The 18,140-nt window shown below is 41.7% G+C and overlaps 1 protein-coding gene across 8 annotated transcripts in view; it reads right to left on the bottom strand.

The window, feature by feature from the left end:
* The window catches only part of IQGAP1 (IQ motif containing GTPase activating protein 1), a 71,082-nt gene that overhangs the window by 35,991 nt on the left and 16,951 nt on the right, over positions 1-18,140 (bottom strand). For 7 of the 8 annotated variants that reach the window (XM_065689064.1, XM_065689063.1, XM_065689067.1 and 4 more), the window contains 11 exons: positions 12,346-12,502; positions 11,364-11,441; positions 8,212-8,288; positions 5,457-5,524; positions 4,377-4,490; positions 3,793-3,971; positions 3,035-3,125; positions 2,404-2,567; positions 1,985-2,069; positions 688-851; positions 169-329 (listed from right to left, as the gene is read on the bottom strand). In XM_065689064.1, the coding sequence (XP_065545136.1) occupies positions 169-329; positions 688-851; positions 1,985-2,069; positions 2,404-2,567; positions 3,035-3,125; positions 3,793-3,971; positions 4,377-4,490; positions 5,457-5,524; positions 8,212-8,288; positions 11,364-11,441; positions 12,346-12,502 (1,338 nt within the window). Of the gene's footprint in view, positions 1-168; positions 330-687; positions 852-1,984; positions 2,070-2,403; positions 2,568-3,034; positions 3,126-3,792; positions 3,972-4,376; positions 4,491-5,456; positions 5,525-8,211; positions 8,289-11,363; positions 11,442-12,345; positions 12,503-14,326; positions 14,356-18,140 lie in introns of all 8 variants that reach the window. The other variant, XM_065689069.1, reaches the window with a different exon arrangement.

Here is an 18,140-nt window from a genome sequence, read left to right on the forward strand (position 1 = left end):
AAAAACAAGATGGAAGAGACAATGGAGATTAAATCAACACTGTAATAAATAACACAGGAAGAACATAAAGCTTAAAAGGAAAAGGAAAAAAAAAAAACAAAAACCAAAAAACAAGAAGTCACAGAATAAGCAAAATCACAGACAGACATGATTCTTTGAAATATCCACCTCTGAAAGTTCTCATCCTCAATGTTTGTAAGTCCTGTGACAGGACTGCTCAGTTGTTTCCACACTGTATTCACATCTCCTGAGTCCAAAGCCCTATTAATCAGGGCCACAGAAGACAGCATCTCTACAGCAACAGATAATTCTGGGTGGGTGAGGTCACCCTGCATACAAAGAGAACAAGAAATGAATTCCACTCACTTTTTACAAACTATTGCTGCACATGGACACATTGCAGTTGTCAGAATAGACAACAAAGCAAAGGGACAACCTTTATGACACAGAAGTAGAAAGATGAGTTTCATGAACAAAGCTAGAACAACAAGAGATTAAAGCAGAAACTTACAGGGCCAAGTAGTTCAGGATTTAGGCATTAAGTTTCATATCAGAACAGACTGAACATCAAAGCAGCTGTGAGGACTCAAGACAGGTTTGTTCCAGAGAACACATTTTACAAGACAGACGAGGTAGATGCTACGATCCATATCAGCTTCCAGAAGCACGAGAGAAAGTGGTACTTACCTGAGGGCTCTGCTGCTGCAAAGTGGCCAGCTCCCTTTGGTAAAGATCTGCAGCAAACGTATAAACCTCTGGTAACTGGGCATCTGGATTCATCATTTCTGCCACAGTCTTCTCCGCATCACCCATTCGAATTGCAGAATTAATTCTGGCTACCACTGCCAGCCCTAGAAATTCAAAGAGGAAGCAAAAAGAATGAGGAAGACCAACAGCTGAGTCCCCAGCACTTTTATTCTACTCAATAATCAGATACCTAACAAGAAAAAGAATTAATTCGCTTAGCTGCAGGAAATAAGTGAAGCTTTCTGATCCATACTTCCCCAGTTAGTCTTCCATTACTGCAAACAACTGAAATATATAGTGCCTTCTTTAAGATAACACTCATATTTGAAACCAGCTCATCTTTTTGCCTGGTAATCAAAGGACTGTTTCACCATTTCAGTCTTCTGATAGTGAGAAGCCTCATAACTGCAAATCATTGGATGCATGGATGGATAAATGAATAGTACCAACTTTTTCTTCCTATGTCCATCCTTCTCAAGGCAGTAACAAGCCCTTTTTAGTGGGTACACACTGGCTAACTTTAAAATAGTGCAAGTAGGTAAACAAATGCAGAGTTTCCATGCTGGAAAAGTAAGGAACATCAAAGGTAGCCTCCTAGTTATTAAGTATTCACTATTTTCCTCTTGTATTCTAAGCCCCCTCTCCTCAAATCACTAGCAGTCTCCTTTCTACGTATTACAAATGGAACTAATTGCTCCTGCATAGCCAGAACTGAACATTCTTCTCCAGGGAAGAGCTCTCTGCATGCTGTCAGAAGCATTCATCAAAAAACACCCAGCCATCATGATCTGCATTTTGTTTGCCACCTGATATTTAGAAACAGTTATATGTTCTGTAGCTCAAACCAAGGAAGACTTATGTCAATGGTCAGCTTTCACACTCTGTGGAACATTCCAGATGTTCTTCACAGATACACAGCACAAAAAACTCATACAAGCATTCTAGAAAAAGAGATTATTTAAAGTGGATGCAGAAGTTCTATGTTTCTTGATATTACGAATTATGTGCTGTTATCTCCAGCTGTACTGTAAGAGCTGGATAAAAGACACTACAAATAATCAGGGCAACCATCTCTCCCTAGTGTTCTTAGCAGCTGTTAAGTGCTTTGCTTAAAGAACATTCATAACTGCTTGAGACAGACCTCACATATGCCCACACAGACCCACATACTGTGCTGTTTCATCCTTTTAATCACATTCATGGTCACTTTGCTGCAAGAATTTCTGCTTATCCTTACTTTGCTGATACTGTTGTGCTGCCCTGTTAGCAGCATCCACTCCCAACTGCAACTCTTCCTTCTGCATAAGACCTGTAAGGCCAGCCTGAGAAAAACAAAACAAAACAGAAAGTGGGAGGGTGTAACGCTCTCAGCTTATTCACCTCAATTGGCTCAAGAAAAAAAAAGTTTATCCCTAAAACACTCTAATACACATTGCTTCTGGAAACAGTGCCACATCAGGAAGATGGAAACTACTCACCAGATTCTCAGTTCATATGCTGAAATACCACATGTACAACCTGATCCTCTTTACTGCTTTAGAAGTGCAGTTCCATGAACAGTGATTAATAGCAAGACCCAGCATCCAAAATTATAAAATATTTAGGACAAATGGAACAATTTCATGGGAAAAGACTCCCTGTACATGATCTGCATACCTCCCGTTTCTGTTGTCTATCACTCAAAAACTGCTTGAAATACCAGTCACAATTTTCTCGTAGCAATCCTCGGAGCCCAAGGGCTGGTGTTGCCAAAGCTTCATACAGTGTCAATGCATCTCCTCGTTCCAAAGCTAGGTCAATCTTTGATATTGCTGCATGTGCTAGCAACAGTAAAGCAGAGTTTTCAGAGAAACAGTAAATGAGGAAGTCCCATGTTTTATATAACCTACTGCTCAGAAAGCAATACTCTTTAGACCTGATACATAGCAAGTTATGTATCCAATTCAAATAGAAGACTTCCAAAGTCAATTGCAAAATAGTACTTGAAGAAGAGGCTTAAAGTTGGAAATAGCCTGCATTACTCAAGATAACAAACGGGCCCAGTGTCATGGACAGTCCATTAACTAAAATGAAGGGCAACAGAAGTCAAAATTAAAGCACCCTTCAACTACATACTCAGCAAAAAAGAAAGAAAAAGAAAAAAAAGACAAAACCCACCACCCAAACCCCCACAAAACCAAGGGAGCTGCCTTCCACTTTTGTCAGCATTACAGAAAGCGAGGACAAGCACAGGTATCGGTTTTAAGTACTCTCTTAATCCATCCTACTACTTTAGCATGATACTTACTATTCACTTTATTGATGTTTCCCTGTATCTCAGCTTGAGTCAGGAGTTCTTCATACACATCTCTCTCTCTCTCTGAGTTTTCTGAGGCCATCTGAAGATGAAATACAAACTAATCAGTGTTTCTACAAGTTTTCTTTGATCTCGCAGATCTTCTCACTGAAAAGGTCAGGGGGGATAACTGTGTACCTATATAGAGCTGTGATAGGTCATAGATAGACTACCTCTACACATGCAAAAAGAAGCTCTAGAAGTAAATAAGTATTACGTAAGTATACTTGTACTCTGATACAGACAGCTCAGAAACATCTTAATGTAGTGGCTCTGTACGAACTCACACTAGAGCTCCAGAACTTGGAAAACAGTACACATAGCTAAGCATTTAATGGACAGTGTTCCAAACCAACACTGACTCCTTCAGAAAGTACCAGGTGGTTTTGCTCATCATTTCATTGTTAGGAAAACACATCTACATTGTATGAAAATACACAGATATCATTCCCAACATATAAAGGCCGGCATGAATTCTGTATCTGTATTTTATATTTCAGAAAACTAAACAGAGTAGCACAGCTAACTGCTGCTTGTCTTCTACAATAGAAAGACAAGTTACTGGGGAACATATAAGAATAACACCAGGAGTAAATCCACCTAATAACACTATACATACAGGACTGTAAAACACATTGCGTATTACTGTTTACAATGCAATCAAAATTGCAACTCATGCAACTATATGGTTTGAAAGAAGAACTCATCACCCTATTTTTAGCATTCGTCATCTTGTCTTGCTTTGCTTTGTAGAGTGTGTTTTGGTAAGTGGATTCCAGTTGATCATCAAGATTTATTAGCATTGCATTAGGGTTCTTCATTGCCATAAGAGTGTCAGCTGGAACCTGATGGTCGATTGCTTCATTAATGGCAATGACAGCAGCATGTACTGAAAAACAAGTCACAGTCTGTCAGTTAGTCCCAAACACAACAGATCTGTAAAGAATTGAGAAATTAACTGGGAAAGGTAGAAGAACTATCTGGAAATTAACCAAAAAGCAAAAGCATTATCAGAGTACCTCTCATTCCATCACAGGTTCCTGACAAAAAATCCCAGCCTACTTCCTAGTACAATATCTTAGCTACTCAAATCATTGTGTTCCAGAAAGAAAAAAAAACCATCAGACCCAAAAAACACCACACAAGGGAAAGAAAACAAAATCCTCTTCCCAGTCTTCTAAAAGGCCTATCAAAAGGACTGTACTGTTTCACAACAGGAGGCATTAAAACCAATGCTTAAAAAAGACATGTTTATTTGAATAATCACATAAAACAAAACTCCATTTTTCCTTACAGGCTGCTTCATCCACAGAAAGTTCATTTGCAAGAATTCCTCCAATCTTGCTGAAGGCAGGCATCTGAATGCCATACTTCTCCAGTTCAAGCCTCATATTACTGATTTCCTCCTCTGCAACACACATTAAACCAATGTTAAGCAGGCTCAAACACATTAGGAATCAGCACTTCTATACCAACTGCTGCTACAAAGAGAAATGTAGGATAACTACAATAAATTACAATTACTGTTTAAATAATACTTTGACTATAACTCAGTACATGAAACAAAATAAATGAAAACTGATGGACATTTTGCACACTTTCCTAAAAGCTACAATTCTCCCAGAAACTCATACAGGAATATTCTGTAGTCTCTCTCACTAGAAGGCAACACATGACTCGCATGAGGAGCTGGAAACAGACTCCATCATTCTGAGGTGCCTCAGCTACAGCTGCCAACAGGCCAGGAAAACGCAAAGGTAATACTTAGCATTCTTTTCCCTCCCCTTCCAGAGACTATTCTGAGTAAAGCAAATGTTGCTAAATACCTTACAACTAAAAAATAGTTCATAGTTTATATTCCTTTTAACTCAGACATGTGCCCTCAGGTAGGAGCCTCACTAATGCAAAATACAGAATTTGACACTTTAGCAAAAATAAGGAACTGAAACCTTGAGGAAGCATATGGACATGAGACTTCGTGCTGGAATCTCCTGCAGCTGATCAGCTGGCAAACTCTTCTTCAGCTAGCAGCTCTACTTTAAACTGTCAAGGGATGTCAGAACCATTTACCAAGTTCCAGATTAAAACCTCTCCCAAAGGGATGAAGGCAAGGCTTAAGCAATTTACAATAGTGCCAAAAAAGTTAAAGGGGCTATTATTTGCCAAAGTAATGATTAGCAAACTGACGGCTATTAAAGACTTTGTTTAAAAGTGTCCTAATCAAACCTTTTCCTTAAATTACTAGAATTCCTCACAACGACTGATTTTGAATTTAATTTACATTTAGAATATCAACAGTAACAATCCTTTAACTGATCTATAACATGTCTAGTAGAGGAGGAGAAAAAGGTGGCACATGTATCAGCACTTTTACCTGTGAAGTCCACCTTCCCATATAAATCCTGAATCTGGGGGGCAAGACCCAGTTTGAACAGGTACAGGCTAGAAAAGAGAATAAACAAATAATTAGAACTAGTAATTTTTCATTGTGGTTCCGACAATGACGGATAATTTCAGTAGATATAGATTTAAGCAGCCACTTGGGTAATCCAGCGTAAAAGCTCATAATCACCAAGAGGGTGAGCTGACTCCTCTCTTTCCCCCCAGTGGCACATAACTGGTCCACCAGTCTGAAGTCTTCAGAACTACAGAATGGTTAAGGCTAGAAGAGTGCTCATTTGTCTTGTTCAAGCTCCCTCCTCAAACAAGATTATGCAGAACCAGCTTCCCCAGCATCACATCCACATGTTTTCTGAAACACCCCCATGCGTGAAGACTCCACAACTTCTCTGGGCAACTTGTGCCACTCCTTGTTCATCATCACAGTAAATGAAGCATTTCCTGATGTTCAGAGGAACCCTCCTGTGGTTCAGTTTGTGACAGCTGCCTCTTGTTCACCCAGGGCACCACTGACAAGAGCCTAGCTTCATCTTCTTTGCATGCTCCCTTCAGATAGCTACACACATTGCTCAGATTCCTACAGAGCCTTCTCTTCTCTAGGCTGAACAGTCCCAACTCTCTCACCCCTCCCTCACAGGGGAGATGCTCTAGTCCATTAATCATCTTAGTGACCATTCCTTCAACTCTCTCCAGTATGTCTGTGTGTCTCTCATGCTGGGAAGCCCAGAACTGAACACAGTTCTGCAGTGTGGCCTGACCATGCTGAGTAGGAGGAAAAATATTCACTAAGTTGATACAGCTCGCTAAAATGGTGTTAATGTATTTACTTGGAGCCTGACAAGAAACAGAACTGCTACAAATGAGGGATGAATCCATACAGCTAAGGACAAATGGCACTTGGGAAACAGAAGCAATTCCTCTCCTTTTGGCCTGTTGTGCCAGATCAGCAAAGATCACAGAAACATACCCTTTATTAAAATATCTCACTATACAGGAACACTAAAACAAAACTATTTATAAAGTCAATACCTGTTCCTACAGTAAACTCAGTTTTAATGTGATTAGAAAATAACATGTAAGCAATTCCACTTTTCCACATGACCTCAACATGTCAAATCAACATCTCAAATCGTTATAAATCTAAGCAGATTCCCCCTCCACCCCCAAAAACAAAACCAAAACAGAAAGATGAGGCAGGAACATTTCTGACCTATGGATCATCAACCAAACCGCATTCTAGATCTTTTCTTAACTGGAATATACTTTGGCACTAAGCCTGAAAAAAGAACAAATTCTTCTAAAAATACCCTTTTCCGTATTTACATCTACATGACAGAATTACTCTTCTTACCTTGATAAGTAAAATTATTTTAAAGATAAAATCTTAAGAGCTGCCTTTGCAGAGAGATACCTGCTATGGAGCATTTTGGCCAAAATGGTTAACAATTGAAAAAAATGACACAGTATCAAATCAGCATTAATAGATGAAAGATTGTAACTTCTACAGACCTAAATACAGGGACTGTTTCCAACTATTAATTTAGCTCCCTGAATTAATTTCCTTTCCCTATTATATGGTCTGCAAAGAGTGAAGCAAACTTCATGCTCTTGAGAAGCCTGGTAATTGTCCATAATTCATACTACTCTGGGGGACAAGGACTGGGAACAGCCGGGAAATAACAAAGAACATGTAACAAGACTATACGCCCACCAACCCCTGGCATAAAGTAGCTATAGTAACTATCCCAAAGTTGCCAGTGAGGGAGAAACTTTTCCATAACCTAAACAGAAAGGAGCACCGGTCTTGATAGTGACAGTGTACCCCACCACATGTATACTCATCACTGCTCTATAAACTCCAAATTACTTACTCGGCAGAGATAATTCATTTTAGATCTAAAGTTGGGATCCAGCTCACTTCTATAAATAAGTTCGTCTACAGAAATCTGAAATGTAACATTCAGATAAACACAATCTCTCTTGCTAGATGTCACACTGGCAACAGATCAGAGAGCAGAACAAACTACTCTTGAGAACTGAAACTGAGCAAGCAACAGATAAAGGCCTCAATGTACATAGTCCAGCATGCAATAACCTAGTAAATGCTACAGAAGGAATCCGCTTTAAATAAAAATCTCAACATGTTCCAAAAGCTACACCTGCATTCAAACCAGCTAGCAAAGAGGGAAGAGGGCACATTCAACAAATGAATCCTCCCGTTTTTCTCAAGAGCTGGATTATCCCACTCAGTCTATGCAAGATTTTAAAATTTAGGAGACCTTGCTACAGCAGCTCCTGCTTGATCACTTACTGTGGTCATCATGACACACCTACTGCAACACAATGCTGTGACCACACTGGCTTTCATTCAGAGATTTGACTGATCCCTAGACAAACCAGTATTTGCCCTTCTCACGAACACTTTTTAGGGGTTGAGGTTTCCCCTTTAAGCCCCAGAAAGTTTATCTCTGCCTCAAGTCCGTAGAGAAGGAGGCTGAGAACTGAGATGGGAAGGTAGAAATCAACATACTTGACTGGTTCTTTTTCCCTCAACATCTCATTTGGCCACTGCCCAAGGCAAAATACTGGTTTTGTGGATCTTTGCTCTGACTCAGTAAGATTGTTCTGCTAGAAAATTCAGCCTCATCCAGCCTTCAGTTCAGCTCTCTCCCCTCTTGCCTTTCATAAAGATTACAGAAGCAGTTAGCTTTCTGCCTAGCATGCCTTACCTGAGTGCATGAATACAATAGATACAGCGTGGCATGTTCTTGCGATCATAGATATCTGTAGTTTCTGGGTAGAATATCTAAAGATAAAAGAAAGTTAGCAGCCTGAATTATACTCACTCTATATAGCCAAATCACATAACTGATAAGCCCAATTCTTCTGCAGTATACTAATGAAACAGTCTGCAGAACAAAATTCTTTGAGCTTCTCAGCCCTGGCCCAACATTCCTCCAACCTGAAGCACCAATTCTATCACCAAAAACAAGGTTCCCCTTTTCCTGCCCGCATTGTATTTACATGGATGAGTACACCCTTTCTTTTGGTGCCCACCAAGATACTGGGTCATAAGTATTAATGAGTTTAGTAAAAACCAAGAGATAAAAAAAAAAAAAAACACTTGGAAGGGAGAAAAAGATTTTGTGACAAAGGAAAACTGAGATCAGCACTGAGATGCTCTGCATAAATTTTCAGTTAGCCAGACCCAAAAGCTTTCAGGCAGTCTCAAATGCAAAGCTCTTCAAAATATAACACAAGAGACTAATACTCAAAGTGTCAATTCGGAAGTGCTGACAAGATACATTACTTTCTAGTTATTGGAAGGCTCCCTGCTGTTGCCTATGAGCACAAAGTAGTATTGCTCTTTCTGTAAAGGCAAGAACAACTGAAGGATGCTCACAATTCCACAGCACTGTTTCCCTGGGTCTTCTGCATGGGTAAATAGTTACAGCAGCAATATCCCTTTGTCAATGCAAAGGACCCAGTTTATTTAATATCTCATAACATATTGAATCCTGCCCCACAAACCCATGTACATCTGAAAACCTTGCCTCATACCTGGCACTACTCTTTGTTTAGCTGCTCATCACACACCCCAGCAAGGTTCATCTACTAAATCTCAGCAAGTTATTTGAAAAACTTTGCCAAGTGTGCAAGCACGTATGAAAACAAAACACACATCAGATTAAACTACACAATGCTGGTTTTGATGAGACTAAGCATAACATGGCTTACCAAAAAAAAAAAAAAAAATCCCCAAACAACCTATGCTAAACATTTTATCCAGTCATTCCCCTAAGGAATTGACTAAGCTACACCATGAACATTTCAACTCGATGTGAAAATTTCATAGGGATGCCTGCAGAAATTAGCACAGTATTTGCTGTGGCACTGCTTCTTTTATAATAAATTTCTGAAAAAAAAAAAAAAAAGTCCCATAAAAAGAAAAAACAAACAAAAAAAAAACACATACACAAAAAAAAATCCAAGACTTTCACAATCAAACTGTAGCTCAGACAACTGCTCAACAGAAAGTATGGGAAGGAAGCATAACATAAAGGGGAAGTTTAGACTGGATATAAGGAGGAAATTCTTTCCTGTTAGGGTGGTGAGGCACTGGAATCGGTTGCCCAGGGTGGGTTGTGAGTGCTCCATCCCTGGCAGTGTTCAAGGCCAGGTTGGATGAAGCCTTGGGTGGGATGGTTTAGTGTGAGATGTCCCTGCCTATGGCAGGGGGTTGGAATTGGATGATCTTGAGGTCCTTTCCAACCCTAACTATTCTATGATTCTATAACACAGACCAGTCAGTCTCATCTCTGTTCCTGGCAAAATCTTAGAGCAGATTCTCCTGGAAAGCACGCTAATGCACATGAAAAACAACGAGGTGGTTGTTGACAGCCAGCGTGGCTTCACTAAGGGCAAATCCTGCCTGACCAATTTGGTGGCCTTCTACGATGGGGCTATGGAACTGATGGACAGTGGTAGAGCAGTTGACATCATCTACCTGGACTTGTGCAAAGCATCTGACACTGTCCCACACATCAATTTGATAGGTGGACATCAATTTGATAGGTGGACCACTTGGTGGATAAAAAACTGGCTGGATGGCCACACACAAAGAGTTGTGGTCAATGGCTCAATGTCCAATTGGAAAACAGTAAAGAGTGGTGTACCTAAGGGATCGGTGCTGGGACCAGTCTTGTTCAACATCTTGGTCGCTGACACAGCCAGTGGGATTGAGTGCACCCTCAGCAAGTTTGCTGATGACACCAAGCTGTGTGGCTTAGTTGATACACTGGAGGGAAGGAATGCCATCCAGAGGGACCCTGACACACTTGTGAGCTGGACCTTCATGAGCTGACCTCATGAAGTTCAACAAAACCAAGTGAAAGGTCCTACATCTGGACTGGGGCAATCCCAGGCACAGCTACAGGTTGGGCAGAGAAAAGATTCAGAGAAGCCCTGCAGAGAAGGACTTGGGGGTGCTGGTCGATGAGAAAATGAACATGAGCTGGCTTCAGTGTGCGCCTGCAGCCCAGAAACCAACCGCATCCTGGGCTGCATCAAAAGGAGCGTGACCATCAAGTTGAAGGAGGTGATCCCGCCCCTCTACTCTGCTCTCGTGAGACCTCACTTGGAGTATTGTGTACAGTTCTGGTGTCCTCAACATAAAAAAAGACATGGAACTGTTGGAACAAGTCCAGAGGAGGCCACGAGGATGATCAGGGGACTGGAGCACCTCCCATATGAAGACAGGCTGAGAAAGTTGGGGCTGTTCAGCCTGGAGAAGAGAAGGCTGTGTAGAGACCTCATAGCAGCCTTCCAGTATCTGAAGGATGCTGGAGAGGGACTCTTCATTAGGAACTGTAGTGGCAGGACAAGGGGTAATGGGCTCAAACTTAAACAGGGGAAATTTAGGTTAGATACAAAAAAGAAGTTCTTTACTGTGAGGGTGGTGAGGCACTGGAATGGGTTGCCCAAGGAAGTTGTGAATGCTCCATCCCTAGCGGTGTTCAAGGCCAGGCTGGACAGAGCCTTAGGCAACATGGTTTAGTGCAACGTGCAGGGGGATTGGAACTGGATGATCTTAAGGTCCTTTCCTATTCAATGATTGTATTCTATGAGTCTACAAAGTTTATGTAAGAATAGCCATAGTAAGGACATAGTACAGGTCAATTATTTTGCTCCTAATCATTCTCACACACAGACTGAAACCTTTCAACAACTTTTAGAAGAGAATTTCTATAGGGATGTAAATCTAGAAAATGAAGAATTAACTAGATGAAGTCTGCTGCTTTCTGTATCACAGCAAATGCTTCCACAGAATGTAAAGCTTTTCTGACATTATTTATTTATCTGCATGTAAAACAGAAATTACCTTGGGGAGACCAATCTCAGCCATGGCATTCAGCCACTGAATTACATTATCTGTGTGCCGGAAGTGGAGACCAGTTGCCTGAAATAAGAACAGACAGGAACAAGAGGGCAGTAAGAAACAAGGCATCACAGCTGCCGGGAAGAACAGAGAAGTTTATGTCCTGGGTTTACCAGGAGCCATTTTGCTCCTTCTTAGTAACTGGTGCAAGCTCTGTGTTTTGACTTCCAGCCTGGGCAGAGAGCTGGTAACACCAATTGTTTTTAATTGTTGTTAAGTAATGTTTATTCTGGCCAAGGACTCTGTGAGTCTCATGCTCTGCTGGGGACGAGGGGAGGCTGGGAGGAAGCAGAGACAGGACACCTGACCCAAACTAGCCAAAGAGGTATTCCATACCACAGCACGTCATGCCCAGGGAGGTAACTGGGAGTTACCCGGAAGGGCACTCTCTCTCTTCAGGGGGGGTCAAACTTGTTCGGCGGTGGTATCCTATTCTCTTGTTATTTTCTCTTATCAATATTATCATTGGTGGTAGCAGCAGTGATTTGTGTTCTACCTTAGTTACTGGGCTGTTCTTATCTCAACCCGTGGGGGTTACATTCTCCTGATCCTCCTCCCCATCCCTCCGGGAGTGGGGAGGGTCACGAGTGGGGGTGGTGAGTGGACGAGCTGTGTGGATCGGTTTAAGCCACGACAGTTTATTAGGATGGATAGTCAAAACGGTACTCTGACAGAAATGGGAAGTCTTCTGTATATGATTATATTGATTGTTTATGACAAGTTCTTTCACATGAATACAGACCCAGATATACAGCCGAGTCCATTCAGACACACACACCCCTGTAACATATGCTCCAGAGCAAAGATGAAGTTTCTCAGAAAACAAAAACTAACTTTCTGTTTATTTGCTCACAGTACCTCCATGTGCACATTTTCCTGTTCCAGGTGTCTGCCTAAAGCAGTACCTATGGCTTATAGCTCTCACCTTATATCGAGTCTGTTCCCTATCATAGATTTTCTTTACAGAAACCACTTTAGGGGAGAAGAAGTTTCCAAGTTTAGCCAGGTAGACTCCATTTCTCAGTCCTTCTTCCAGCTCTGTTGTGGGAGGCAGCTCCTCATTCAGACAGGCCTCCATCCATCTGGAAGTGCAAGAACAACAAAGTTGTGGTCACTTGAGCGTACTTCCAATTTGTGAACACAACCCCATGCTAAGCAAGTTTTATGACTGCTGTCATACTCTAGTGTACCATTTACTTAGCATTAGGGACTGCAAGTGGGCATAGCACTACCAGACAACCTGTGTCATTAAAATGCTAGTCAGCAACACTTCACACAAAATATTAACAAGTATGAAGTCCAATAGCTAGACTTTCACAAGTCATTAAGATAACACCTCACTACCACATTTCTCCTTCAGCCCATGATTTAGCTGGTACTGTTCTAGACGTAGTGGCCAACCTGTCCTTTTAACTAACTTTAATCCTCCTTGAGTACAGGCTTCTCTCACAAGCATTTCTTTTATTCTCATTAAGTATTCACTAGTTATTTCATGACTTTGTACCACTTAGTCAAGCTCTTTTAGCTTATCTCATAGAGAGGCCCTACAATGTTGTCACTAAGTGTGTCTTCCCAACCTATACATTTTCTCCCACACTACCATACATTTCAAAAACGGGGACAGGGGGAGGAGGGAATGGAATAGGCATTCCTCTCCTCATGATTCTCCCTTACCTTATTTCCTTCCATCTCATTTAATGGTGTCACAGATCCTCGTGACAAAACACAAAAGACTACAAATAATTTGAGAAGTCGCTGTTCTCAAAATGGAGGTGCACCTTGATATCTGCTCTGTACAGGACTCCCAGAGGCTATATACTGCAAGCTCAACTACACAGTTTCTTTCAAAGATGACATGCTCCCTGGCTGTTCTGTTCTCTGCACAGCCATGGGCCACGTTCTAAAGCATTTTCTTTAGATCATGCCTCAATTACAGCTAAACTCTAAAGCTCTTACAGGACAGATAAGCCTTGGATCAATAAAGAAAACAGTGACTCAGAATAGCAGTAGCCCGTATTATAAAACAGAGCTGACTGAGTAACATAAGCAAGGTTAATAATTTGGCTTGCAGGGATGATAATTCCACATTACTGGAACTGATCTTAAATGCAGACAAGTAGAGGAACCTGCTTGAACCCAATGAACAGAATTTTAATATTCTAAATACTCTTTCAGATGGATACATAACTATAAACTATTTAGCTCCATATTAATCCAGGCAAAGTAACCAGAAAACACCATACTAGATGCAAGCAATAACAGATTCAATTAATAACTGCAGTAAATTAAAACAATTTCACAGAAATCAGTTCTGTAAAACCCAGCGTGGCTCTGTTGACTAACTAAAACTGCAGACATTTCACATCGGCAAGATGCAAGGCTTCATGCTTCAGAATATTGTGATTAAAATCATGCATACATAGAATAGCTCATATATACCAATAGACACATCCAACCAGTGTTTTCATGGGGATTCATGGAATGGTTCCGTTTCCAAAGTATCTTGGCATAGATGCATGCTATGCCCACTCCTTTAGTTTTCCAAGTAAACATAAAATTGAGGCTGACAAAATTAGAGAATTAAATAATAAAAGCAGTACTAGCATCACTGTAACCTATAATTAGCACACAGGTGGTCACAGCCTGAGTAAGAACAGGACTGTTCAAATATCCAAAGCTTTAGATAAGGTTAAATATTAGGTCATTGATCTGGCTGATCTACAGATTGGGGATTGTATCCTAAAAGACAACTGCGACACTGAAAAACGTGCGATGAGTATAGCAGACACAATGAATTCAAAAGTTGAAAACTCTAAGACCTAATGTTATTGTGGGATGTATACAAAGGGGAACAGTACAGCCAGGCACGACGACTATTCTTATATTAGGATACTGATGAGACTAACCTTGTCACTGTCTTCTGCATTTTTTCAAACTGGAGAGCAGCAACAGGATAGGAAAGAAGTTTTTGATTAGCCAAGATAATACTTCACAATGAGAAGCATGAGCAATGCAGCACATTCAGTTTGTCGAAACAAAAGTCTGAGAGGTAGCTTGATGCTCTGACAGTCCCTTGGCAGCAGGCTGCAATCAGATGACTGAAAAGGTCATCACCAGCACTAGCCTGCTTCACCTTTTCTGACAAACAGCACCAAATCTAAGGCAGGAGCACAAGAACTACATATTGATCAGCTTCTGAACCAACAATTTTCAGCCCAGCATGTGAGTCTTAATGGAAAGTGCTAAAAATTGCTCAACCTGCAACATCTCAGAAGATGACAGAAATCATTCTCTCTGACCTTAACGGGACAATAATACATGATTATTTCTTCACAGTAATTTAGAAAAGCAGTATTATAAAGATAAAATTTAATTTGCATTTTGGGGATACTTTTGCACAGCTTACTCTTATCTCAAATACGTAACACTGTAGAAGTACACAACATACCAGAGGCATTCAAATTCACCACAGCTAGTTTTTAATCTCTCCTGAGAAGGCAGTAAACTACATTTCTAATTATAGAGACAGGTAGTTGTTAGTAAAAATTTAGCTCAGCTGCCACTGATCCTCAAATGGTCTTTTCTGTAACAGAAGTTGAAATCAGCTGTAGCAATTCCCATGTCTACACCCAAGATCATCCAAAAAATGAGTGTAGAACAAATATAGCATCAAGTCCCCAAATTGTTAATTCATCTTGAAATTCTGTTTGAGGTTTTATCCAAAGATTCCCTGATGCTGCTCTCCTATTTGTGGATTCTGTAGCAGTTACGCTTACAGCCTCATTGTTGAAAGAATACTCACAATTCAACAGAGGTTTAACAAAAATCTTAATTTCATGGCTGTTTCATTGGTTATTCAGACTGCTTTCAGTATATGCATTCCTCTCTGAATAGCAGGAAAATGTGAAGTTTATTTCAAAAGGGAAAATCCTCAGTTACATGCCATAACTCATCAGAAAGTACCTACAAACAGCCAACATTACAGTCCCCAAATCATAGAATCATAGAATAGTTAGGGTTGGAAAGGACCTCAAGATCATCTAGTTCCAACCCCCCTGCCATGGACAGGGACACCTCACACTAAACCATCCCACACAAGGTTTCATCCAACCTGGCCTTGAACACCGCCAGGGATGGAGCACTCACAGCTTCCTTGGGCAACCCATTCCAGTGCCTCACCACCCTCACAGGAAAGAATTTCCTCCTTAGATCCAATTTAAAGTTCCCCTGTTTAAGTTTTAACCCGTTACCCCTTGTCCTGTCACTACAGTCCCTGATGAAGAGTCCCTCCCCAGCATCCCTATAGGCCCCCTTCAGATACTGGAAGGCTGCTATATTAGGTCCCCACGCAGCCTTCTCTTCTCCAGGCTGAACAGCCCCAACTTCCTCAGCCTGTCTTCATACGGGAGGTGCTCCAGTCTCCTGATCATCCTCGTGGTCTCCTCTGGACTTGTTCCAGCAGTTCCATGTCCGTTTTATGTTGAGCACACCAGAACTGCACACAGTGCTCCAGGTGAGGTCTCACAGGAGCAGAGTAGAGGGGCAGGATCACCTTTGACCTGTTGGTCACGCTCCTTTTGATGCAGCCCAGGATACGGTTGGCTTTCTGGGCTGTGAGTGCACACTGAAGCCAGCTCATGTTCATTTTCTCATCGACCAGCACCCCCAAGTCCTTCTCTGCAGGGCTGCTCTGAATCTCTTCTTTGCCCAATCTGTAGCTGTGCCTGGGATTGCTCCGACCCAGGTGTAGGACCTTGCATTTGTCGTGGTTGAACTTAAGGTTGGCATCAGCCCACCTCACAAGCATGTCAAGGTCCCTCTGGATGGCATCCCTTCCCTCCAGCATATCAACCGGACCACGCAGCTTGGTGTCATCAGCAAACTTGCTGAGGGTGCACTCAATCCCACTGTCCATGTCAGTGACGAAGATGTTAAACAAGACCAATCCCTGAGGGACAGCTGGATCCCAGTCCAACACCGATCCCTGAGGGACACCACTCGTTACCGGTCTCCAGCCAGACATCGAGCCATTGACCACAACTCTTTGTGTGTGGCTGTCCAGCCAGTTCTTTATCCACCGAGTGGTCCATCCATCAAATTGATATCTCTCCAATTTAGAGAGAAGGATGTCGTGTGGGACAGTATCAAACGCTTTGCACAAGTCCAGGTAGATGACATCAACTGCTTTACCCTTATCCATCAATTCTGTAGCCCAATCATAGAAGGCCACCAAATTGGTCAGGCAGGATTTCCCCTTAGTGAAGCCATGCTGGCTGTCACCAAGCACCTTGTTGTTTTTCATGTGCCTTAGCATGTTGTCCAGGAGAATGTGCTCCAAGATTTTACCAGGCACAGAGGTGAGACTGACTGGTCTGTAATTCCCTGGGTCTTCCATTTTCCCCTTCTTGAAAATGGGGGTTATATTTCCCTTTTTCCAGTCATCGGGAACTTCACCTGACTGCCATGATTTTTCAAATACGATGGCCAGTGGCTTAGCAACTTCATTCGCCAGCTCCTTCAGGACCCGCGGATGGATTCCATCAGGTCCCACGGACTTGTGCGCGTTCAGATTTTTAAGATGGTCTCGAACCAGACCCTCTCCCACAGTGGGCCCAAGGTCTTCATTCTCACAGTCCCTGCATCTACCTTCTAAGAACTGGGTGGTGAGGTCAGAGCCTTTGCCAGTGAAGACCGAGGCGAAGAAGTCATTCAGAACCTCAGCCTTCTCCAAATCCTGTGTAGCCACTTCTCCCGAAAGCTTCCTCAGGGGGCCTATTTTGTCCCTAGTCTGTTTTTTGTTTGCTACGTACCTGTAGAATCCCTTCCTGTTATCCTTAACACCCCTAGCTAGGTTTAATTCTAACTGGGCCTTAGCCTTCCTAACCTGGTCCCTAGCTTCCCGGACAACATCCCTGTACTCTACCCAGGCCGCCTGTCCTTGCTTCCATTTTTTATAAGCCTCTTTTTTCCTTTGAATTTTCCTCAGCAGCTCCTTATCCATCCAAGGAGGTCTCCTGGCCCTCCTGATGTTTTCTCCTATCTTGTCTTTGAGCTCCTTGCCATCTAACTTGGGAAAATAGGAATACTGTTTATGAAAAGATTCTAAGGTACAGAAAGGAAATACAACCAGAAGGACACGTTAAGGGAGTAAGGAACTGAGTCAAAGTACAGAAAACAAACCAGTTCAAGTTTTGACAGGAGTTTGGTATAAACAACTTACAAATTTTATGCCATGAAGGGATGGGAGTGTAAAAGGCATCAACTCAGGACACACAAGTCACAGATGGCAGGGACTGCACGGCACAAGAGTTCCCAAGTAAGATACAAATCAAAACACCCCATACTAGAGAAGCTTCTGCAAGGCAAAGGTTGCTCAAGCCCTCCTACTCCACATGAAAACTTCAGAAAGTCTCATGGACCTCATATTTAGTACTTCAGATATAGTGCACTTCAGATCTAGTGTAAGTAATGCTTTGAAGTGGTAAAATTATAAAAAGGAAGTTGTTAATTTGCACCCAGTTTAGCCTGAAAAGCACCAGCTTTTCAACAGACTCCAATATTAAGACTTTGTACCACACTTTCCTGTCTAATATGACATACAGTGTTTTGTGACTTAGACTGACATATTTCCTCAAGTTATTTTTTACAAATAGGAATGCAAACACTCTCCTAAAGGGATTAAAAATCAAGCTGGTTACCACTGCTTCTTGAACTGAATGC

The sequence above is a fragment of the Lathamus discolor genome, chromosome 8 (assembly GCF_037157495.1).
Source record: "Lathamus discolor isolate bLatDis1 chromosome 8, bLatDis1.hap1, whole genome shotgun sequence".
Taxonomy (NCBI): domain Eukaryota; kingdom Metazoa; phylum Chordata; class Aves; order Psittaciformes; family Psittacidae; genus Lathamus; species Lathamus discolor.